The sequence below is a fragment of the Schistocerca gregaria genome, chromosome 11 (assembly GCF_023897955.1).
Source record: "Schistocerca gregaria isolate iqSchGreg1 chromosome 11, iqSchGreg1.2, whole genome shotgun sequence".
Classification (NCBI taxonomy): Eukaryota; Metazoa; Arthropoda; class Insecta; order Orthoptera; family Acrididae; genus Schistocerca; species Schistocerca gregaria.
In genome coordinates, this window is record NC_064930.1 from 95,247,216 (window position 1) to 95,273,918 (window position 26,703).

Genomic DNA, 26,703 nt, shown 5'->3' on the forward strand with positions numbered 1-26,703 from the left:
ATTTGTAACTGTGTGTACTGCATGTTTCAAGGCAGCATAAATCATTGCACGCCAGTTACCCAGACCATCTTCACCCAGTATTTGAGAATGAGAGAACTTAGTGGTTTCCAACAAATTTTATACATAATATCAGGCCTTTACAAAAACTTCTTCCCTCTGAGACTCCCTACAGAATGATGAAATGAAATAGTTTATTGCTTACTAAATTTTTGCTGTTAATGCACTAGAACTTCAGTGTCTGGTATGATACTTCACTAATAATTCTATTCGTAACACACCATATGGTAGATACTGTCCACATGTACCAACCACTGAGTGTATGTGCAAAATTATATCACTGTACAACACACAGTTCAGGAGGTACGACATCATAAATGTAGAGATGGATCAAAAACTAGCTTTTGCTTAAAATGGAGCACAAATTACCCATACAGAGGTTTAGTGGTAGATAAGGAAAGGGAAAAATTAGTATTTTGTTATGAGTAGTATTAGGGCAAGTGCACGTGTTCCACACTGTTATATTTCAGGACGTTGACTTAATGATCTTTATTTTTTTCGCAGGTCGAGATCCGCATGCGGAACAGCGTAAGGGATGGAAAGACAGTGAGCAGTGAGGTGATCTCGATGACAGTGAAGGGTCCCGGCCTGCACAGGATGGTGCTTGTCGACCTGCCGGGCATTATCAGTGTGAGTGTCGTAGCGTACTATCTGTGGGGTAGCCGAGGTGAGCTGTCGAACGAGTGTGTGGGTTTTGTTCAATTTTGAGTGTGACTAGATAGGGAGCCACGCTGGGTGGATGTGATCTCTGCCAGTAGCTAAGGAAGTGTCGGAAAGCTTTTGACACCGTTCCTCACATGCGACTTCTAATCAAGCTGCGGGCCTATGGGATATCGTCTCAGTTGTGCGACTGGTTTCGTGATTTCCTGTCGGGAAGGCCTCAGTTCGTAGTAATGGACGGCAAATCGTCGAGTAAAACTGAAGTGATATCAGGTGTTCCCCAGGGAAGCATCCTGAGACCTCTGCTGTTCCTGATCTATGTAAATGACCTGGGTGACAATCTGAGCAGCTATCTTAGGTTGTTTGCAGGTGATGCTGTAATTTACCGTCTAGTAAGGTCATCCAAAGACCAGTATCAGTTGCAAGCGATTTAGAAAAGATTGCTGTATGGTGTGACAGGTGGCAGTTGACGCTAAATAACGAAAAGTGTGAGGTGATCCACACGAGTTCCAAAAGAAATCCGTTGGAATTTGATTACTCGATAAATAGTACAATTCTCAAGGCTGTCAATTCAACTAAGTACCTGGGTGTAAAAATTACGAACAACTTCAGTTGGAAAGACCACATAGATAATATTGGGTGAAAGGCGAGCCAGAGGTTGCGTTTCATTGGCAGGACACTTAGAAGATGCAACAAGTCCACTAAAAAAACAGCTTACACTACACTCGTTCGTCCTCTGTAAGAATATTGCTGCGCAGTGTGGGATCCTTACCAGGTGGGATTGACGGAGGACATCGAAAGGGTGCAAAAAAGGGCAGCTCGTTTTGTATTATCACGTAATAGGGAAGAGAGTGTGGCAGATATGATACACGAATTGGGATGGAAGTCATTAAAGCAAAGATGTTTATAGTCGAGGCGAGATCTATTTACGAAATTCCAGCCACCAACTTTCTCTTCCGAATGCGAAAATATTTTGTTGGGCCCATCTACGTGGGCAGGAATGATCATCAATATAAAATAAGAGAAATCAGAGCTCGAACAGAAAGGTTTAGGTGTTTGTTTTTCCCGCGTGCTGTTCAGGAGTGGAATGGTAGGGAGATAGTATGATTGTGGTTCGATAAACCCTCTGTCAAGCACTTAAATGGTTGAATTGCAGAGTAATCATGTAGATGTAGATGTGCTGGAGTTGCTAGTAATTCTGTTGAATTGTGGTTTGGCTGTGGAGCTGGAACCTCGTGGGTTGGTCTCCTCTGACCAGCACCAACTGAGCAGCTTGACAGACTCTTGTTGCTTACCGAATGTTGTGGTCAGTGTCTGGTACACTAATTTAGTGGTTAGAGAATTCATGTAGTCACATAGCTAACAAGAATCATTTATCCTTAGATGTTGTTAAGTGATTAAAGAACTCTGGTTTAAACTCAACAAAGATTGACTGATCTCTTAACTCGCACATTGGAGAGTAGCGAACAAACAGAATCTCACTAGAAGATTACACAGTATATACAAACTATCTGTTAAACTTCGGTTACACAATAAATCGCTCAAATCTAAACTCCGTAAATTCAACCAAATACCCAGGAATTACAATTACGAACAACTTAATTGGAAGGAACACGTAGAAAATGTTGTGGGGAAGGCTAACCAAAGACTGTGTTTTATTAGCAGGACACTTAGAAAATGTAACAGTTGCACTAAAAAGACTGCCTACACTATGCTTGTCCGTCATTTTTTAGAATACTGCTGCCTGTTGTGGGATCCTTACCAGATAGGATTGACGGAGTACACTGAAAAAGTTCGAAGAACGGCAGCATGTTTTGTATTATTGCAAAACAGGGGAGAGAGTGTCACTGAAAAGATACAGGATTTGGGATGTACATCATTAAAACAAAGGCATTTCTCATTGGGGAGAAATCTCACAAAATTCCAATTACTAACTTTCTCCTCTGAATGCCTAAATAGGGAGAAAAGATCACATGATAATATAAGGGAAATCATTTTATATCTAACACTTAAATCTTCATCTCAAAGTAAAAACACTACTTACAAACTCTGAGTTCAGAAATCAGACTGAAAACTGTCAGTTCCTTACAACAGACCAGGAGGAATCTACAATACAGTTCTCTATTGTCTCCCAACTCAATACAGACATTATTCTGTTTGTACACTTTCATTCCCACTATGACACGCAAATCCATTGTGCACCAGCAATTCGTGGAACGTACAGGTGCGCCCTCACGGGTACTACCACTTACGAGGTTACTATGGTCGCCGTCCTGTCTTGAAGTGTTGTGTGATCTTTTAGTCTGTTTCTCCAAATGAAAATAAATAATACATCCACACATTAGTTGTACTCTTCTATGTAGCAATATTTACTTTTCTTTTTTTTTTAGTAACTTCCGTCAGTAAGGAATATGTAAGGATACACATCATTCTGCTAGAATGATAAGTAACACTACACTAGGTGTAGCCAGTTGTCTTCCTGCACATCAGTGCAATGAAGTGTATGGCAGGTGACTCGTTACGTTCAGGTAAATAAATTTCATATAATCCACCCTTCTACCTGGGATGTGGGTGCAAGCCTTTGAAATGTGTAATGGAAGAAACTACGAACTACTTGGAACCCTTACACAGAAAATGTTGTGGGGAAGGTGGGCCAAAGACTGTGTTTTGTCAGCTGAACACTTAAAAGATGCAACAAATCTAGTAAAGAGACTACCTTCACAACCATTGTCGTCCGCCCTCATCTTAAGTATTGCTGTGCAGCACGGGATCCTTACCAGTTAGAATTGACAGAGGACAAATAAAAAGTTCAGAGACTGGGAACTTGTTTAGTATTATTGGAAAATGGGGAGAGTGTGTCATAGATATGATAAATGGGTAGGCATGGCAGTGAGTAAAACAAAACTATCTTTTGTTGTAACAGCATCTGGCATACAATTTTAATTACCAACTTCTTCCTCTAAATGTGAAAATACTGTTTAGAGTCCAACCTAGATAGACAGAAATGACTGTTGCTAAAAAATAAGAGAAATCAGAGCTCGCACAGAAAAATTAATTTTTGTTTTGTACTGTTTGAGAATGTAGCAGTAGATATATATTCTTAAACTGGTTCAATACCCCCTCTGCCAAACACTTTAAGGGTGAATTGCAGAGTAATTATGTAAGTGAAGATATAGAAAATAAAAGTTTACCAATGCTGATAAATATTGTAATTAGCTTGTGTACTGTATCTAATTGCAGTTTCCAAATGACAGCCTGACATGGATGACTTAAAGGTCATTGACATTCAGTTTGGAAACAATGTGAAATAAGTCCTGACAGGAGGTAGCACTCCCCAGGAAATGACCTATATACATAAATGTGAGAGGATGATATACGAGAGTGCCCGTGTTCATAAGTTATTTTTTTAAATTGTATATTTAAGCCACAGATCATGCAGGGGTATCATTAATGGGTTGGACTTATTACCAAGTTGACATCAGACAATCTGTTTAAAAACAGAGAAAATTTGGATTCTAGAATACCATAAACCTAAACTAGTTGTTATACACAATTACACGTACTTGAATATGTTAAGTAGTAAGTAGTCAACCAAATATGCTCAGAGAGGCACTCAAAATATAAAAATGTCTGCACTACGGTTGTTGTAACTGAAAGCTACATGTAAGTATGTAATTCTATGAAGTTTGTATCTCTTATATCCATAAAATATTATTAAAACTATTCACAGTATAGAATTGATGGTGAGGAAAGCCTTCTCAGAGTGAAAACTAGTAGGAAACTAGTGCCACGATCCGGCCTCACATGGGTAGCATGAAATATCAGCGGATGGAAAACTTGTTTGGCATAGCAGTTATTTTGTTTATGGGCCGCTGGCAAGAGTTAAGATTAAAATTCAGAGAGCTATGTTAGGTAGCTTAATATAAATTCGGAATACTATTATAACTAAATTATTTAAGCAGCGCACACCAGGGAAGTTTTCAGGAGGCACTACTTAGTTGACAGTCATCGTCATAGGTCACCCGATTTACACAAAATGTTTATAAATCACACAAAAACATTCCTTATGAATCAGTCTGTATATTAATGAGAACAGTATCAAAATCCATACAATAGTCCCTGAGATTAGCCTTCACACACAGACAGAAAAATATATCGGGGGACTTTAATTTACTAATTTGTATACATTATGTAACTACTGGTGTAGAGGTGTAGATAAGCTACATATACACTATTTTAGAAATGGAACAGGTGAAGCTTGCCTGATTATGCTCTTTGCAAGTAGCAAACTGATGACTAGCAGTTGCAAAAGTAGTTAAATGGCCAGAATGAAGTTACTATTAAATAGATTGAAGCAACAGGAAAAAAAGGGGAGGCAGGAGGAGGGGCATGTGGCATGATGACCTGGTAAGAAAAGAAACCCTGACAAAGAAAAAAGTAAACAAACTGGGGAGAAGAGACAACATACGGGCTAGAAACACTTCAAAAAAGGCTGTGCTGTGGAAGTGGCTTTGCATTTGAGTAAGTGATAAAAAATAATAATGTAGAATTAAATTTCTGATGTTGTGAATGCACTTTCTGTTGATAATGCTTTACAATACAGTGGCATAATACGGCAGAGGAATAATTGTGAGCTAAATACATGCAGACGCAGACAACGGACATGGCCGCGGACACGCGGGAGGCAATCCGGCAGATGTCACAGGCGTACATGTCGAACCCGAATGCCATCATCCTGTGCATCCAGGACGGCTCTGTGGATGCAGAGCGCTCCAATGTGACCGACCTCGTCGCACAGATGGACCCCCAGGGCAAGCGCACCATCTTCGTGCTCACCAAGGTCGACATGGCCGAGGAGTCGCTCGCCAATCCGGAGAGGGTGAGTACGTTTCAGTTATACACACATTCTGTGGGTCACATTTGTGATTTTTCCGTGCGATAAAGTTTCACAATTACAGTTTGAAAAGTGAAATTGTGTTGGGGTGAATCAACATTAAAATTATTAATATTTCCTTTGAAATCTCTCTCTTCTCCTTTCTCAGTTTTCATAAGTACAACTATGTAATATTTATAAAATTTGAATGTGTTCTCCTTTATGTATAACATTTGTCTGATCATTGCAGCTTAATTTTTTCGACGTCTCAAAACTAAAATTCACGTCAGTAGTGGTTTAGTGATTTCTTCTTACGAAACCAAAAGTTTTGCAAAAATCAAACCGTGGAAAGTCCAGGATGGAATAACAGCAATGTGGAAAGGACATACTTTTACTCATCACATACAAGAGGGGTTCAGTCACAGACTGGCACAATGAAAAAAATACTAGAAATATTAAGGCTTTCAAACAAAATTATTCCTCAGACGTATAACTCCCGACATTCAGACAACAACTTACACACACGTGGGTACTTTATCTGGATACTGAGGCCCTCCTGTGATTGTATCTGATGTGAGCAGCTGTCTGTTGAGGTCTGTGATTAGGGTAAGGATAGAGCATTGGGGGGGGGGGGGGGGGGGGTAGGAGGTCAGAGGTGAGGGAAGGCACTAGTGTGCTGCCTATTGGAGAGGGCAGGGACTTTAGCAGCCCTGTCCTTTTCCCACCATACCACTGCTGTTGGTGTTTTGTGAATGTGAGAGAGTTGTACTTCTGAAGAGGGGTTTTGTGTGAAAGCTTAAATGTTTCTAGTATTTCTTTCATTGTGCCTGCCTGCGACTCAATTCCTCCTGTATCTGGTGGATTTTATGTAAATTGTATTTGTCTTATTAGTATTGTTGTTTTTCATGTCTTTGGAATTACATGGGGATGGCATACTTGGAGGTTTTCACAGACACTCCGTATAGTGTTCATTGCAGTGCCTACTGTGACTGCGGGATTTCTGTTGTCGAATTCTTTCCGTTGCATGACTCTTGGGGAGTACGCCAAACAAATAATAAAAATATAAAACAAATATCTGAACTTAACATAGACCATCATCTACGTATAAGTAAAAGGGTTTCGGAATGCCCTTTTTCTATTTGACTATGATTAAAATTATTATAAAATTAGTTATACATATTTAATTTTTTTATTTATTAAGTTTTTCCTCCACACAACAGTTTTTCTTCAACATAACCAGTACTCGAAAATTATTATGTTTGTTACATAAGATCTTAATTTATCTCCTCAGGATGTCCCTCAATCTTGTAGATCTTGTTCCTCTGCCCCAGGCTTCTCATTGTCAAGTGTACATTTTGGAGCTAGGTGGTCATAGAAAATCCTCTTCTCTTTGTCCCCTCCAGTTCCCATTCCAGGACTATTTCCAGTATTCTGGTTTCCTTCACTCTTCTTTTTCTTGTATCCATCACATCATATATTCTTACTTGTACTTCCATTCTCTTAAGTATTTCGTTATTTCTTATTTTCTCTTTACTAGAAATTCTTGCTGATCTTCTTCAGAAGTCCATTTCTACTGCTTGCAGGTTTTTTTGTGTGTTTCAGATTAGTAGTCCAAGTCTCCAGCCCATACATAACTATGCTCTCTAGTATCAATTTATATATGATTAGTTATTAAATTTCTGCTCCACAAGATTGAGTTCAGCATTCCAGTGATCTTCCTTCAACTGCTAATTCTTTTATTAATTTCTAACTGTGATTTTTCCCCTCCAACTTTAAAGTGGGTTCCAAATAACAGAAAGTATTGACCACCTTAATTTTCTTTGCTCCTATGCATAAGTAATCTGGATCATTATGGAGGTATTCTGTGTTCTGATAGTTAATCTCCAATTCTCAGTTCCTGTTTCCCATTGCTAACTGGTTACATATGTAATTTGTGTCCTCCCCGTCCTGTGATATTACTACTTGATTGTCTGCAAATAATAGGTGGTGTAAATAAACTCCGTCTGTAATTTCTAGCCGCATACCAGAACTACAGACACATTCCTATAAACAAACACAAAATTAATTAGCTGTATGACTACCCATCAAAAAGTACACCTGCTATGCAGCAATTTAGCTTTGCCATAAGTCATTAGAGTAAATTGCACATGTCAAAATGGGTGTGAGAATTGCAACTAGCATGTCGACTTCCATGTGCAGATGAAGAAGATCTTGGCAGGCAAACTGTTCCCGATGAAGGCGTTGGGCTACTTTGCTGTGGTGACTGGTCGTGGCCAACAGGACGACTCCATCCAGAGCATCAAGGAGTATGAGGAGCGATTCTTCAGGAACTCCAAGCTCTTCAAGTGAGTTAGACATTACTAGTAATCATATTACATGATAAAAGTTCTCTAGTTAAGACCATTTTCTAGCATTAGTATTGCATAGTGTCAGCTTTCAAACTGGTGATTGCCTTTACCTTTACCTTTGTGTGTAACCACTGAGTCTGTCGGACCTTTCTTGAACTTTTGTATTTTTTTGGTTCTAATAAAACCCCATGTCATTCCAAGCATGTGTGTCAATTTTTACCTCTCTAACTACATTATTCCGTGGTTTATTCAGTTTTCAAATTTATATTGACTTTTTGCTCTCGCGGTACATTGATCACATTATACTAGCATCTTCTCAGTTCAGCGTACATAATAAGTATAGTATATCAGAAGTTGATTTTGCATTCATCGCTCATATATATCTGTACTTTGGAAGTGTGCACTTCTCTCAGACAGGTCTGGGATCTGTCAAATACTAATTTCCACGTCCAAGCAACTATTTCCTCTCACAAAGTCACTGCAGTTGCCATTCTGTGTTGAAGATGTACATTGGCCCCAGTGTAGGTCACCGCATGCTGAATAAAAATAATATCCTCAACCAATAACTGTACCCTTACACCTGACACATTATTTTATTATTTTTAGTTGAGAGTATCATTTTTCTGTAAGAAGACGGAATATTCATCAGTGCTCTGGTATGGTACTTACCATCACACTGTTGCTATAATCCAATTGATATTACTTGATAGTTAATGTCTGTCGCTTGCTACTACGGTGTTACCAAATTGGCTGCTGCCTATCACTCGGTTATAACTGACACACACGCATGGCAGGTCAGTTCACAAATGCTGTTAATGTGAAATGTTGGAAGCGGCCACTGTGAGATATATTGGAAATGTGAGAGGCTGTGTTGACAGCTGATTTTAAATGACCAATAAATGAACTGTGGCAGGTGACATGTTTGCAGTGTACCTAAGGAAATGGTGGTCAACAGTGTACAGCAGAACTAAAAACATGATCCCTCTGTTCACAGTGATTAAAGCTAACCCCTATGACTTTACTCGAGACACACACAATGCTATTTCAGTGCCAAAAACAAACTGTAATTTCTTACTATCATTGGTTACCTGAAACTGTCCTCACACTTGCTACACGAGCTGCCGCATTACCAACTGACAAGCAGTCCTTGTTGGCATTTGGTTAGGATTATAGGTGACACAAGCAGATTGCAAATGGAAAAGAAATGATAGGAAGAAAAATAAGAGGAAATAAAAAAGTCAATACAATTATGAAAATGACACAGAAAATAATTAGTGATAAAAAATATGTTTGAAACAGTTAATTGAATAACAATAATAATCAAATCCTTGTGGTCAGATTTAGAAATAAAAAAATAATTAACTATTTTTGACGCACGAGATAACCTACACGCAAGGTTTCAATGCTAACTGTTGCACTATGCAACCATGCTAGGTTACGTCGTTTCTTGCATCACAATGATGTGATTCGGTGTCCAAACACATACAGAAAGAATGCCAGACAAGGAATTGCAAGTGAACTGATGAATTGTTGTGGCAGTTTGGCAGCGGCAAACATTTCAGGCGTGATGATGTGTGCTGTGATTGGAGGAAATCAGCTCCAACACTTGAAGTATCAACTATCGAGTAATTTTAATCAGACTGTAGTCTGTTCGAAGTAGAGAAACTGCAAGCTAGTGAAGAGGTTGTGACTGAGTAAATATGGTGTAACAGGACACTTTTCACAGAAAAAATTCTACCTAAGTCAGAAATACAGTTAAAAAGAAGATTGTAGACTACAAATTTGAGGGAGTGGAAGCCACGTTTCACTTCACAGAAAAGATTTGTAACAAGAAAGAAATCTGTTTCTGGAACTGCAAAATTGAAGTTCTAAAACTGTGATCAAACCAGAGGCAATGTGTGCATCAGAGACACTTACTCCTAACAAGAGACATTGTAGGAGAAGTGAGTAGTAAAATAATGGGAAATAACAAGAAAATCTTTACAGGAGTTAAAGCTGGAATAAATCTCCCAAAACACAGTGCAGAAAGCTACTGCCAAATCTGTGGTTATACTGCCTATGTGTAGAATCTGATTGCTAGGACACCTAGTGAGAATTGACTCAAAAATGTTATTAGCTGGCCCAAACTAATGCAAACAAACAAAAAATGTCTTAAGGGATTAGGACCACCAGTTTTACAGAACTGAGATGCAATGTCGATGTAAACGAGAGGAGGGCCAAACAGCAGATATGGCTGGAACAACAGAAACATACTCAGTTATTGGTCTTCCTTTTAGCACAGTATTCTTTACTTACTTATTTGTGAAAGAAAAAGATTAACATTTTATTTTGTTTGTTTCAAAAGGTAAATTAATTTGAGGAAAAAAAATACAGTGCCTGACAATTAAAGTGAAGCACCCTGAAATATGGTCAGCTGTCAGTGGGATATAATATAAGTATACCATGGTGGCTATGTAAAAACAATTTGAGTTGTGGAATCATACAGTGTTTGAAAGGGGCCTCACTGTGGCTCTCTATTGGGCCAGCTGGTCGAATCCCACAGTAACTGACATGACAGTGGCCGATGCTGAACTGCACGAAATATGAGGATAAGCATTTTCGTCACCTCGGACTCGGTCGACCCCATCTGAGCACCGTGAGGTCTGTTCGCTGTATTGTGCACTGAGCACCTCGTAACCCCTTCACGTCAGTACTCGTCATTTGAGAACGAGTAATGGGCTTCAGGCATAATTCTTTCTCATTGTGCCTTGCTTTTGAAGTGGTGACATTAACAGGCAGTACAGAATTCTGACAAATGGCATCACATTGCATTCGTCAATGCATTCTCCCGGGAGACTGGCATCGGTGAATGTGGTAGCAGCCTGGGGATGCAAGCTGATCTTCCTATGTTTCAGAGCAGCACAGGGGCATTACTCCTGTCATCGTGGTGTGGGGAACCATTGGGTTTGACCCGGTAGTGATTGAGGGAAGCCTAATGGCGCAGTGCTACATCACATCCTATATTTGTTCTTTGTGTGTTATGCCTCGTGCACGTGTTGCCGCTTGTGAAAGAGTATCTACTGTCATTTTTCAATAGGACAACACTTATCATATACGGCAGATGTGTCTGCAAACTGTCTGCGTGATGTTGAGGTACATCCGTGGCCGGGAAGATCCCCATATCTGTCACCAATAGATCTGGCTCGGATGCCAACTCAGCCGCAGTGGCAGCATCTGATACATTGAGGGCCAATTATGACATCTGCAGGCCAGTTTGCCTCAGGAGAACTTAGAACAGTTTTGATATCTTTCCCAACCGAGTCTGCACACGCATCGAGGCTAGGTCGAGTGCAATGTTGTACTGACAAGTGGGCCAAAACTTTGTAAATTTGACTCAATTTTATCATCGCCGAAATAAAATACTGTACCCTCCCGAGCAGTAAACTTACTTTTTATTTCTTCTTCACCTACTGGGTGCTTCTTTACTTTTTCAGTCAGCATTTAAAATTATAAGACAGAATTCCTATCCAGTAATTTATACTCTCTCTCTCTCTCTCTCTCTCTCTCTCTCTCTCTCTCTCTCTCTCTCTCTCTCTCTCTCTCTCTAACTCACTCACTCACTTTCTTTCTCTCCAGTAGCAGGTTAATTAACCATCAGAAATCTAACTTGAATAAAATTTACAATGTAGGAAAAGATAGGCAGCTACTTATTATAAAGATGACATGCTGAGTTGCAGATGGGTGCAATTAAGACACCTACCCATAAGCCTTTGGCCACAGCCTTCATAAGAAAAAGAGAGACACACACCATTCATTTACATAAACAAGCACACCTGATGCACACAAGACCGCCATCTCCAGCAGCTCGGGCTGCAATGCAGCTATCAAGTAGGATGGAAGCACCAATCCCACGTAGTAATTGCATTGTGGCCCAAGCTGCCAGAGTTGGCAGTTATGTGTGAATGCATGTGTGTGTTTGCCTTTTTGTGGCAAAGGCTGTGGCCGAAAGCTTATGTATAATGTCCCTTAATTGTGCCTGTCTGCAACTTACTGTGTCTTTTTACTGTAAGTAGCAATCTGTCTTTTCATACATTGTTGATGTAATGTAGCTAGATAGATAAAAAATCTACTCACCAAGTGGTGGCAGAACACACACATAAAATACAGTTATAATCAGGCATACTTTCAGAACCAGCAGCTCCTTCAGGTAGAAGGGTTGAAGGGGAAGGAAGAGGAGTGAAAGAAAAGGCCTGGAGAGGTCTAGGAAAAGCGTTGGATTTCAGAAAAGTCACCCAGAACTGCGGGTCAGGGGAGACTTACTGCACAGGATGAGAAGGAAATACTGATTGTTGGAGACTGCATTGGACAAGATTTGAAAACCTGATAGCTTAAAGGTGGAATACAGGGTAATATGCAAGACAGAGATAACTGCTAAAACATTGTATACGAGTCAATAGGAGTGAGAAGCTAGGTGCATTATACATAGCAGAGGTGGGAGGAAGATGGCGAAAAATAGACAGGTAAGAAAATGAAAGATGTAGAAAACTAAAACAGAGTGAAGAAAGGAGTAGTTACTGCAAAGAAATGCCAATACAGAAGAAATTAATGTAAATGTGGCCGGATAGGTGGCAAGGACAAGGACACGGTGTGGCACTAGTTACCACCTGCGGAGTTCCGAGAAACTGGTGCCTGGAGGAAGAATCTAGTTGGCGAGTGTGGTGAAACAGGCACCGAAGTCAAGACTGTCATATTGTACAGCAGGAAATTGTGTGTTGCCAGTATACACTCTCTGCCTATGCCCATTCATCCTAACTGATAATTTGGTGGTAGTCATGTCAATGTAAAAGGCCAAACAGTGTTTACATAACAGCCGGTATATGACGTGTTGTTTCACTTGTGTGTCTCCATTCCATAGTATATGTTTTGTGGCAGTAGGCGGGTGCATAGGGCAAGTCTTGCAGTGGGGATGGTCACAGGGGTAGAAGCCGTAGGGTAGGGAGATGGTTGCAGAAGGAGCATAGGGTCTGACAAGAATATTGCAGAGACTGGGAGAGCGATGAAAAGCTTTTCTAGGTGTGATGGGCAAGTTTTCAGAGAGAATGGATCTCATTTCAGGGTATGATTTTAAGAAGTCATGGTCTTGTCCAAGTAGCTTACCAATACATTCCAGACCAGGATAATACTGAGTGTGCCGTGGTGTGCTCTGAATGTGTTTTCTGGAGGGATCAGCAGTACCAAGATTGGATGTGCTGGCCTGGGAAATCCATTATTGAAGTAGGCTGGTAGGGTAATTATGTTCAGTGAAGGCTCAGATGAGAATGGTGGTGTATTGCTGTGAAGTGTCTTCATCTGAACAAATTTCTTCACAGTAACTACTCCTTTCTTCATTTTGTTTTAGTTTTCTGCATCTTTCATTTTCTTAGCGAACTGTTTTTTGCTATCCCCCTCCCATCTCTGTTGTGTATAATGCACCTAGCTTCGTGCTGGCCTGGGAAATCCATTATTGAAGTAGGCTGGTAGGGTAATTATGTTCAGTGAAGGCTCAGATGAGAATGGCGGTGTATTGCTGTGAAGTGTCTTCATCTGAACAAATTTCTTCACAGTAACTACTCCTTTCTTCATTTTGTTTTAGTTTTCTGCATCTTTCATTTTCTTAGCGAACTGTTTTTTGCTATCCCCTCCCATCTCTGTTGTGTATAATGCACCTAGCTTCGTGCTGGCCTGGGAAATCCGTTATTGAAGTAGGCTGGTAGGGTAATTATGTCCAGTGAAGGCTCAGATGAGAATGGTGGTGTATTGCTGTGAAGTGTCTTCATCTGAACAAATTTCTTCACAGTAACTACTCTTTCTTCATTTTGTTTTAGTTTTCTGCATCTTTCATTTTCTTAGCGAACTGTTTTTTGCTATCCCCCTCCCATCTCTGTTGTGTATAATGCACCTAGCTTCTGACTCCTATTAACTCGTATACAATGTTTTAGCAGTTATCTCTGTCTTTCATATTACCCTGTATTCCACCTTTAAGCTATCAGGTTTTGAAATCTTGCCCAATGCAGTCTCCAACAGTCAGTATTTCCTTCTCATCCTGTGCAGTAAGTCTCCCCTGACCCGCAGTTCTGGGTGACTTTTCTTCACAGTGACTTTTCCTAGACCTCTCCAGGCCTTTTCTTTCACTCCTCTTCCTTCCCCTTCAACCCTTCTACCTGAAGGAGCTGCTGGCTCTAAAAGCATGCCTAATCATAACCGTATTCTGCTTGGTGAGTAGATTTTATTACCCATCCAGTTACATTATATCGTCAAAAATTGATTATTTTCGCACTGTCAATATTCCAACCTGAAGTTTTCTTTGTCTGAAGAAGAAAAAAAGGAAAACATTGATTGCACTTACTTTTTCATAATAAAATTTACTCCCTCCCTCCCTCCCTCCCTCCCTCCCCTCCCCTCCCCTCCCCTCCCCCCCATCTCCCTCTCCCCCCCTCTCTTCTGGTATATAAATGTGTCCCCCTTGTCTCTCTTACACATTGCTCAACAGAGCTGATTAACATGTCCATTCCTTTCTTACAAAATTCTTCCATTCTTCCAATAAATACAAGAAAAAGATTCACAGTGGTTGTTAAAAACCCAAAGAACATAGCCTATGCAGTATTACGGAAGTCTTCCTCTTAACATCCTCGGGCTGAGCAACAGGGGACCCCACCAGCCAGTGTACAGTGCACAGCAGTTGACTCCCAGTCAGCAGAGCAGTCATTTGCCCCACTTGAAATAATGATAAAGCAGAGTTAAATCTTGCTGAAAGAAAATTGAACGATAGAGTGTTAGAACACAAAATGTATGTATCAGCTGTTAAGTGTGTTTCTGGAAACTGAGAGGTTGTGGGATTGAATCATAATCGGACCACAGGAATTTTCACTCTGCCTGTTCAGATGCCATGTTAAACTGTGGGTCTTTTTGCTCCCTTCGATAAGTGGGGTCGATTAGGGATGCACGAGTTGCCGAAATGGAGTCCAGTTGAAAGACGTGCACCACACCATTGAGACACATCAAATTATCATTATCACTCAATTTTACCTTACAGATATGAAGTGTAGCTAAATGTGTCATAACCTGGGATTGCACCAGCAATAGGAGAATAAATGTTTGTGTTAACAGTTCTTTGACACTTGGAAGTTAGCCGGCCGGAGGGGCCGTGCGGTTCTAGGCGCTACAGTCTGGAGCCGAGTGACCACTACAGTCGCAGGTTCGAATCCTGTCTCGGGCATGTATGTGTGTGATGTCCGTAGGTTAGATAGGTTTAATTAGTTCTAGGCTCTAGGTGACTGATGACCTCAGAAGTTAAGTCCCATAGTGCTCAGAGCCATTCGAACCATTTTGACCCCACACTGGGAAGTTACCTCTAGGAGGCAAAGTGTGTAGTACTGCTGATAGGTATGTATAGTAGTTAAAGTGAGACCTCCAGATTGAAAATAGCTCTTCAGATTTATTCGGTGAATGTTTCAAGAATCGGAAATTAGAAGTGTCACATTTTCTACAATATTCATTGCCCTACCCCTATTCTTTCAAAACTAGCAATCATCATTTAAACAATTCTGATGGAATAAATGAAAATAGTTTCTCAAGGGTATACACGTTCATAAAGCCACAACACAAGTGATACTACATCTTCACAAAAAATATCTGGGTGGTTTATTTTTCGCCACAGAGTACAAAATATGTAATGTATTTAAAAACTTTTAAGTTATAGCATACATGTTGACTGTCCATTGGCCAGAAAGTAACTGATTACAGCATTAATGTCAACATTAAAGTTTTAACAAATGTATTTTTCTTCATTATTACTAATTGTCAGTGCAGATAATGTTGTGTGACATCGGGCCAGTCTACGTGAAGAACAGCTGTTGGCTCATGCTTGTTCTCTCTGTCTTTGTGCAATAAAGAAAAATTACAAACACGTTGTAGTTTTTAGGGCTCCGTGCACCAGCTGATAAAAAAATAAACCCTTACGGGATCACTTTGGTGTCCAAATGTTTGTCTATCCTGCTTTCAAAACTCCTATTTTTCAGGAATGTATGTAGGTATCAAGTTTAATGTTATGTCAGGTACTAAGATCTACAATCCCTTAGCTGTGTAAAAATGTAAGCTTCTAAGCCAGTGCAGTCAAAAGATGGAGCCATATATATCACAGATTTTGATACTTGCAAAACCAATTTTTCAAACCTATAGATGAACTACGTATACAGGGTGGTCCAGTGATAGTGCCCGGGCCAAATATCTCACGAAGTAAGCATCAAACAAAAAAACTACAAAGAACGAAACTTGCCTAGCTTGAAGGAGGAAACCAGATGGCGCTGTGGTTGGCCTGCTAAATGGCGCTGCCATAGGTCAAACGGGTATCAACTGCCTTTTATTAAATAGGAACCCCCATTTTTTATTACATATTCGTGTTGTACATACAGAAATATGAATGTTTTAGTTGGACCATTTTTTTCACTTTGTGATAGATGGTGCTGTAATAGTCACAAACCTATAAGTATGTGGTATCATGTAACATTTTGCCAGTGCGGACGGTATTTGCTCTGTGATACATTACCTGTGTTCAAATGGACCGTTTACCAATTGCGGAAAAGATTGATGTATGGCTATTGCGATCAAAACGCCCAACGGGCATGTTCTATGTATGCTGCTCGGTGTCCTGGACTACATCATCCAAGTGTCTGGACCGTTCGCCGCATAGTTACGTTATTTAAGGAAAAAGGAAGTGTTCAGCTACATGTGAAACGTCAACCACGATCTGCAACAAATGATGATGCCCAAGTAAGTGTTTTAGCTGGTGTCGCAGCTAATCCGCACATCAGTAGCAGACAAATTGCCCGAGAATGGGGGATCTCAAAAACGTCGGTGTTGAGAATGCTACATCAACATGTATTGCACCTGTACCATATTTTTGTGCACCAGGAATTGCATGGCGACGACTTTGAACGTCGTGTACAGTTCTGCCACTGGGCCCAAGAGAAATTACGGGACGATGACAGATTTTTTGCACTCATTCTATTTAGCGACGAAGCATCATTCACCAACAGCGGTAACGTAAACTGGCATAATATGCACTACAGGGCAACGGAAAATCCACGATGGCTGCAACAAGTGGAACATCAGCGACCTTGGCGGATTAATGTATGGTGTGGCATTATGGGACGAAGGATTATTGGCCCCCATTTTATCGATGGCAATCTGAATGGTGAAATGTATGCTGATTTCCCACATAATGTTCTACCGATGCTACTACAAGGTGTTTGACTGCATGACAGAATGGCGATGTATTTCCAACATGATGGATGTCCGGCACATAGCATGTGAGCGGTTGAAGCAGTATTGAATAGCATATTTCATGACAGGTGGATTGGTCATCGAAGCACCATACCATGGCCCTCACGTTCACCAGATCTAACGTCCCCGGATTTCTTTCTGTGGGGAAAGTTGAAGGATATTTGCTATCGTGATCCACCGACAACGCTTGACAACATGCGTCAGCGCATTGTCAATGCATGTGTGAACATTACGGAAGGCGAACTACTCGCTGTTGAGAGGAATGTCGTTACACGTATTGCCAAATGCTTTCAGGTTGATGGACATTGTCTTGAGCATTTATTGCATTAATGTGGTATTTACAGGTAATTACGCTGTAACAGCACACATTCTCAGAAATGGTAAGTTCACAAAGGTACATGTATCACATTGGAACAACCGAAATAAAATGTTCAAACACACCTAAGTTCTGTATTTTAATTTAAAAATCCTGCCTGTTACTATGTATAATTGTGAGCCATATGTTTGTGACTATTACAGTGCCCCCTATCTTAAAGTGAAAAAAGTGGTCCAACTAAAACATTAATATTTCTTTACGTTCTACACAAATATAAAATAAAAATTGGGGGTTCCTATTTAATAAAGGGCAGTTGATATCCATTTGAACTATGGCAGTGCCATCTAGCAGGCCAACCATAGCGCCACCTGGTTTCCCCTTCAAGCCAGACAAGTTTCATTTGTTGTAGATTTTCACTTTTGAAGGCCAGACATACCAACAATTAAAGGGAACAGCCATGGGTACCAGGATGGCCCACTCGTATGCCAAACAATTCATGGGTCGCTTAGAGGAAGCCTTATTGGTTACGCAGCCCTGCCAACCCAAAGTTTGGTACAGATTTATTGATGACATCTTCATGATCTTGACTCACAGTGAAGAAGAACTCCAGAATTTCCTCTCCAATCTCAACTCCTTTGGTTCCATCAGTTTCACCTGGTCTTACTCCAAATCCCATGCCACTTTCCTTGATGTTGACCTCCATCTGTCCAATGTCCAGCTTCACACATCCGTCCACATCAAACCCACCAACAAGCAACAGTACCTCCATTATGACAGCTGTCACCCATTCCACATCAAACGGTCCCTTCCCTACATCCTAGGTCTTCGTGACAAACGAATCTGCTCCAGTCCTGACTCCCTGAACCATTACACCAACAATCTGAAAACAGCTTTCGCATCCTGCAACTACCCTCCCGACTTGGTACAGAAGCAAATAACCAGAGCCACTTTCTCATCCCCTCAAACCCAGAACCTCTCACAGAAGAACGACAAAAGTGCCCCACTTGTGACAGGATACTTTCCGGGACTGGACCAGACTCCGAATGTGGCTCTCCAGCAGGGATAGACCTCCTCAAATCCTGCCCTGAAATGAGATCCATCCTTTGCGAAATCCTCCCCACTCCACCAAGAGTGTCTTTCCACCGTCCACCTAACCTTCGTAACCTCTTAGTTCATCCATATGAAATCCCCAAACCATCTTTTCTACCCTCTGGCTCCTACCCTTGTAACCGCCCCCAGTATAAAACCTGTCCCGTGCACCTTCCCACCACCACCACCACCACCACCACCACCACCACCACCACCTACTCCAGTCCTGTGACCCGGAAGGTGTACACGATCAGAGGCGGAGCCACATGTGAAAGCACCCACGTGATTTACCAACTGACCTGCCTACACTGTGAAGCTTTCTATGTGGGAATGACAGCAACAAACTGTCCATTCGCATGAATGGACACAGGCAGACAGTGTTTGTTGGTAATGAGGATCACCCTGTGGCTAAACATGCCTTTGTGCACGGCCAGCACATCTTGGCACCGTGTTACACCGTTCGGATTATCTGGATACTTCCCACTAACACCAACCTGTCAGAACTCCGGAGATGGGAACTTGCCCTTCAGTATATCCTCTCTTCTCGTTATCTGCCAGGCCTCAACCTCCGCTAATTTCCAAGTTGCCGCCGCTCATACCTCACCTGTCTTTCAACATCTTTGCCTCTGTACTTCTGTGTCGACTGACATGTCTGCCCAAACTCTTTGCCTTTACAAATGTCTGCTTGTGTGTGTGTGTGTGTGGTGTGTGTGTGTGTGTGTGTGTGTGTGTGTGTGCGTGCGTGTGCGTGCGTGCGTGCGCGTGTGTATACCTGTCCCTTTTTCCCCCTAAGGTAAGTCTTTCTGCTCCCGGGATTGGAATGACTCCTTACCCTCTCCGTTAAAACCCACATTCTTTCGTCTTTCTGTCTCCTTCCCTCTTTCCTGATGGTGCAACCTTAGGTTGTGAAAGCTTGAAATTTGTGTGTATGTTTGTGTGTTTTTTATTGTGTGTATCTACCAGCACTTTCCCGTTTGGTAAATCACAGCGTCTTTGTTTTTTATATGTATTTTTCCCACGTGGAATTTTTCCCTTTAAAACACGCACACAGACATACACACACTCACACTCACTATATGATATAGTAATCAACATGAATATACAACATACTTAACCGTAATTGGTGGATGCAAAAAAATCCACAGTGATATAACTCAAATTCTGTATCACTACAAGCACTTAACAGTTAATTCCTACGGAAAAAGTAACGGACAGGTTGAAGAACATGAAAGAGAAGCAGGTCACTCGGAGCCCAGGAGGTAGTGAGAAGGTGCGTAGACAAAGACGAAAGGAGAGGGAGGAGGGTTGTTGTCAGAGTAGGAGGAGATCAGAGATGGGACATTGGTAAGTGCTGTGCCAGCTTCAGTCCAGAGGTGAAGAGAGATAGTCAGAAATGCAATTAAGAACACAGCAATTGCAGTTAGGAGGTGACAAGAAAAATGTTTCTGTTTAGCCAATATCAGACACCTAAAATAGATGCCAGAAAACAAAATGAAATCAAACAAATGAGCCCTCGGTCACAATTTTTAGTATTATTAACCAGGTTTCAACACTTCTAAGAGTGCTTTCATCAGACTGTAAACATTTAAAGTGGCCTATAGCATAATTACAAATTTATGCAAAAAGAATTTTTACATATAAAAGTGTAAATAGTGACTAACAATACAAGACAGAGACAGGGCTTTAGTCACAGTTTTTTTTTTTTTTTTTTTTATAATATATACAAAAACAAAGATTCCGAGACCCACCAAGCGGGAAAGCGCCGGCAGGTAGGCACAATAAACAAAACACACAAACACACACACAGAACTTCCATCCCCCGCAACCGACGCCCCCCCCCCAGGAAAGAGGGAAGGAGAGGGAAATACGAAAGTATGTGGGCTTTAAGGGAGAGGGCAAGGAGTCACTCCAATCCCGGGAGCGGAAAAAACCCCCTTAGGGGGAAAAAAGGACAGGTGTACACTTGCGCGCGCGCGCGCGCGCGCGCCCACACACACACACACACACACACACACACACACACCCGCACATAGTCTGTGTATGTCAGGAAAGAGCAGCCGCCGGTTGCGAAAGCTCGAAATTCTATGTGTGTGTTTGTGTGTTTTATTCATTGTGCCTATCTACCGGCACTTTCCCTCTTGGTAAGTCTTGGAATCTTTGTTTTACAGAAAGAAACTTCCACTTGGGAATATATAAACAGTGCATGGAGGTGAGCCATTATGGGCTGCTCATACCTGTACAGCCACATGTTGCAACCTGTGGCTTTCATGTATTTAAAAAAAAATGGTGACTGAAGCCCTTGTGGCCTGTTATTTATTTTATATGTGACATGTAAGTACTGTCTCTGTCTTGTATTGTTAGACAGTACTTCTTCTTTTATATGACAAATTTCTTTTCCCATAAATCTGTAATTATGTTATAAGGCCACTTTAACGTTTAGATTCTGATGAAGGCACTCTGAGAAGTGTTGAAACCTGGTTAATAAGACTAAAAATTGTGACCGAGGGCTCATCTATTTCAATTTTAATTTATAAAAGATCACTGAACCAAGCAGCCATGTTCAAAACAATAATAAATTTTTAGAAATTTTAATAAAAGGTCTATAGTGTTTGCAAAACAGTAGTGCAGGAATGGCCATACCTGCATGAAGTTCCTTCATGAGGAAGGTTGTGTGTGTGTGTGTGTGTGTGTGTGTGCGCGCGCGCTTTCCCAACCACACTCCACACCCACCCATCTTTGTAGCAGGTAGTCTCAGGACTGAGGCATTTTATTGTGAATTGATTTTGATTTCAGGGATGGAGTGGTGATGCCAAACCAGGTGACAACACGCAACCTGAGCATGGCGGTTTCGGAATGCTTCTGGAAGATGGTGCGTGAGACTGTGGAGCAGCAGGCAGATGCCTTCAAGGCGACACGCTTCAACCTGGAGACTGAGTGGAAGAACAACTTCCCCAGGTACGGACCACGTGGGATGTCTGTGTGAAATCTGTGACATGCATGAATCTTCGTGGCAGTGCACTTACTTTAGCCAGTAGTAATTTTGTAAACACATGTTGACAGTCTAATAGTACTAAAATTTCTAGTGATGCGAAGATTGAAAACTTGCTTGAAACGTTCAGAAATGTAAATGTAGCACCTAAGAAAATGCGGTTTTTATCGCCAGCACAAAAAACCACTTCGGATTAAAAGTGATCTCTGCAAGACGTGAGTTATCAAGTGAAGACAGTGTTCTTACTGGAGAACAATATTTATCTTCGATGCACTACTCCAGAAGACTGTAAAAATGTATAAACAAATGAACATGTATAATTGTATCAGTGTAGTGAGACACGTGTTGAGCTGTGCTCTGAATTACTTCATATGCTTATCACTCTCTGTGCCCTAAGGGAGCAGCCATTTCTGTAGGTTGTGAGTGACAATCGTTGGGTACCTGCAAATTTCTCATTGTAGCTGGCAGCAGCGATATTTGCTACAAGATGGCACTGTGTTCAGAAAAGAAAAACAGATGTAAGGGGCAAAGATAGGAGATAGCAGAAATGTCACAGGAATGGAAGAAAGTGTGGTTCAGTTAAAGAAAATTCATATAAAACTTTTGTTGTTGTTTTGAAATAAGTTAATCTGCATAATACCTATACCTGAACATTTGTTTTTGTGTGAATGGTGGAAAAGGGATTTCTAGTGCAAAATGACATAGCAACAAAAGATTTTCTAAGATAAACAATTTTAGATACTATGAAAAGTGTCAGATAGTATGGAACATATAACAAAATATAGGTTTTTAAAATAAAAAAAATGTCTTTTGGTTCCCAAATAAAGTAATCTGTGTAAATATCAAATGTACACGATAATAAACAAACATCCAGACTTGTCGACTGAACCTGACACAACACATTAAACTTCCGGGCTGAAGGTTTCTGGAAGACAGTTCTGGGTGCTTCTTCATTCAGATTTAACAGAAATTTTTACTTGTCAGTTTCTTTTCTCTGTTAAACCAGTGAGACAGCTTTTAAATTTTCTGACATGTGATAAGTCAACTTTTAAAACTGAGTCTTAGCCAGCAGCATTTACTAGTAATCAAAACTGCTCCTGTGCTACAAGCAGTTCTTCATACTTTTCTTAAAATAGTGGTTTGGAAAACCCCCAAATGAGGAATCATATATATTTGCTGATTCCCTAAAATCATTTTGCTGTGCTTTACATGTTATGTTATCTGGGGACCTAGAAACGACAGAGAGGCTCCGTCCCCACCGCAGCCGCAGTGGTCCGTAACCCACTTCAGTCCATTTCATCCCTCTGCCACCCACACCGAACCCAGGGTTATTGTGTTGTTCGGCCCCCGGTGGATTACACCCCCCCACCCCCCACCCCAGGAAACGTCACACACCAGACGAGTGTAACCCCTATGTTTGCGTGGTAGGGTAATGGTGGTGTATGCGTACTTGGAGAACTTGTTTGCGCAGCAATCGCCGATACAGTGTAGCCGAGGTGGAATAAGGGGAACCAGCCCGCATTTGCAGAGGCAGATGGAAAACTGGCTAAAAACCATCCACAAACTGGCTGGCTCACCGGACCTCGACACAAATCCACCAGGCGGATGCGTGCCGGGGACCGGCGCTCCTTCCCGCCCGGAAAGCCGTGCGTTAGACCGCACAGCCAACCGAGCAGGCTTCCTTTACATGTACAGGGTGGTTCAAAAAGGTTTTTGTTTCTGAAACGTCAAAGTACAAAGTTTATTTTTACAAGATACAGAAACAAAATACATAGATATGTTCATCTAGCCTTCCAATTTTGTGTGTGAAAAATGATCTGTCAATTTCAGTTGTTCCGTCAACTAAATTTTATAGGTGTGGTTGTGGAGATCATTCCAGAGAATCCTCTGTACTGATGAACAGCATAAGCTCTATTGTCGGGAAGAGTGATGAATTGATTTCATTGGGCTAACAGCCACATTGTCACAAAACACTGCAATGTTTTGCTCAGAACACCGCTGTGTAGGACTTTTAAGGTTTACTGTTGAACTCGTCTCAAATAACTTTTCCATAAGTTTGCAAACTGTCTATTCATTAGTTGCCACTCTCTAGTCGTGCGAAGTTGCCTGACAGTTGCTGCATAGCTTTCTCCATTCTTATGAAATGTTTTCATGATTGGCACACATTGCCAAATGGGAATTGCTCCATGGCTAGACAACTAATGCAAGAAATTCAAACTGAATCCACAGTCGGAATGTTACTGGAAATAAACGAATCAAAACAATGTCAGCAGCCGACAAACAAAAATTTACCAGCTGTGTCAAAGCCAGCACTTTTTTTGAACCATCCTATAGTTCTACGAACATTAAAATGATCAGCAGCAGCCTTTTTGCTCATTTCACCTTCCAAAACACTTGAAACTTTTTGCTTCATTGCAGAATTCTCATCTCGCCCCTCATTTGGTATGCTGTTTCTCCAACCTTGGCCTTTTTCTATAAAAACAAAACAAAAAGTTTTGTATGTAGTCCTTACCATCCAACTTTGGTATGGCGCATACTACTCGGAAACAGACTTGAGTGAACAGGATTATATTACAATCTTCATCACACTTCTTAAATATTAATTTAAGTACGATAATAGTACTTCTTACCTTCAGGAGTATAGACTGATGCTAAAACTTACACTGTTCACCAGACTCAACACTCAAAACTCGTAAAGTTTCTTTTAACACAAATTTGAAGATTCATGACCCAGGCTCTAGCAAATGGTGGAGTGATATCTGTGCTTTATTCTGGGCACTGCACATCTGCCATTTTGCAGCAAACCTGAGAAACACCAAGTGGCTCTTACTTGTCACAGGCACATATTAAGCACTGTTCCCCTACTTGTAATTGAAATTGGAAAGGTTCAAATTCAACAATGTAGGAAAAGACAGATTGCTACTACCATAAACAAGACATGTCAAGCTGCAGACAGACATGATTAAAAGGTGGAAATTTGTCAGTACATTCACTGAAGATACTCCTCGAATGCAGTATTTACTGGTAACCAGTGATTGTCGGTGCAGAGTAGAGAACCATCTTCAGACTCGTACGGAAATGGCTGTTCCGTCGCAGTCCGGCAAGTAATGACTAGGGCCTGGATTGTAATTACCTAAAAAACAGTAAAATATGCAAGCATTTATGACCTAAAACTTACCTAAGTTTGACATTAAAAATAAAATATGACTTAATAGAAGTTTATTTAAAGCATTCTTATTTGTTTATTTAATTTTTTATTCAACATAAAGTAATACGAAATTCACTTCTCAGAATATTGTAAGTATAGTTCTTTCTTTCTGTAGGGTTAGTGGCTAATTTGCACATATTTTTTTGAATGTCTGAATGTTTTATTTTCTAAACACAAAGTACAGTGAAAAGATCATCTACCGAAACAGTAAAACAAAGTTTTTATTTCTACATAGCATTTAAAGTGTTTCACATTATTTAATACTGTATGTCAATTTTCAGTATCTGCAAAGTTGCACTGGAACACAAGGTGCATTTTCAGGTTTTCCGTTGTCAAAGATCTACGGTTGTCGCTGAGGATAGTTTTGTACCTGTAAAAGCTCCTCTCCACTTCACAAGACGTCACTGGAGTGTATTTGACGGCTGCCAGGTCACTGGAGTTCAGCTTTGTTTCAGTATTTTCAAATGTTGCGCCATTCCCTGAAAGACTGTCACTAATTTTGCACAATGTAGAATATCCAGGATTTTGTTGAAGAACACTTTGCTATTTGGTTTTCACTTTGTCAGCCACATGACCACGATCTGGATCCAACTCACTCTGCACACGTTGCACAATACTCAGGGCCTCACGTAGTGGAGTACCAACAGCTTCCAGTCGTTTGATGGCTTTTGATGTCACTGAAAAATTGGTGTTGATGTATGCCAAGTTTCGAGACAATGTAATTGTAAAAACTTCTTTCACAATGTTGATAGCACTTGATTCATTGCTATCAAGCTGACAGAAGATTGTCTTTATTTGGGTGTAGGTGCTGCAGTAATACTCAGATGCATTAAGCCAAGAACCCCATCGTGTAAGAGCAGGTTTAGGTGAGAGGGGCGTTGAAGGTGCATGTTCCATGAATTTCTGCACCCGTAGTGGAGCCTTCACATGCATTTTCTTGCCACAGAAATTAATTTATACACGCCAGGGTAATTTGATCGCACCTCTTCGGCTACTCCGTGCAACGCATGTGCAAGGCAAGTGGCGTACACCATACTGGGGTAGAGAATCTGAAGCCCTTTGGCTGCTTTAACCATATATGAAGCACCATCTGTTACAAGCAGCAAAACGTTGTCTCTTTTCACACCATCCGGCCACAGTAACTTCAGAAAGTTGTCGAACAAAATAGCAGTCATCGAATTGTTTACTCTATTGAGAGCTTCACACGTTAGTAGGAACATATCTCCAAGGCCATCAACTTTTAGAACACCAACAACATCATTTGCAATATATCGCCCACTATTATCCGTAGTTTCATCAATCGACAGCCAGACCTTTTACTCAGCAATAGTAATTCGTATTTTGGTGAGCACATCATTGTGGCATACGGATAAATAGGTCTTTCTCTGTGTAGATTCATCTGGAACTGGATGTGTTGTGTACTTCTCCAAGAACCGTCTGAAGTGTGGATTCTTCAACTTTTCCAATGGGATGTTGAAGGACACCATCATCTCAGACAAATCCTTGTAGAACGATTGCACGGTTGACAATTGACCTGTCTGTTCAAATAACAGAGTTTGCCTGCTGTTATTTTCAGCACTTCGTTTCACACAGGTGCTGTGTGTTTAGCGGTATTACAGTGTTGTTGCACAATAAGCGCTTTTCTGCACTAACATTAACTTCACACAGTTTACAAAATAATGTTTATACATCAGTACTAAAGAACTTCTCTCCAAATTCTCGAACATATCCTCGCAACTTCACCCTGTCGGAGCACTTTGCTTTAGGCACGTTGAGCAAGGCAAAGGCTGTATTCAAACTGGTTACTGGGAACACCTGTGCGACTGCGAACATTATTACGGCAGAAGCCACCTGCGTTGGCTC

The 26,703-nt window shown here is 40.9% G+C and overlaps 1 protein-coding gene across 4 annotated transcripts in view; it reads left to right on the top strand.

Moving 5' to 3' along the window:
* LOC126294968 (dynamin-like 120 kDa protein, mitochondrial) overlaps positions 1 to 26,703 on the top strand; it is a 190,238-nt gene that overhangs the window by 114,280 nt on the left and 49,255 nt on the right. For all 4 annotated transcript variants that reach the window (XM_049987195.1, XM_049987196.1, XM_049987198.1 and 1 more), the window contains 4 exons: positions 562 to 687; positions 5,366 to 5,596; positions 7,790 to 7,935; positions 21,437 to 21,598. In XM_049987195.1, coding sequence (XP_049843152.1) covers positions 562 to 687; positions 5,366 to 5,596; positions 7,790 to 7,935; positions 21,437 to 21,598 — 665 coding nt within the window. The remainder of the gene's footprint in view (positions 1 to 561; positions 688 to 5,365; positions 5,597 to 7,789; positions 7,936 to 21,436; positions 21,599 to 26,703) is intronic.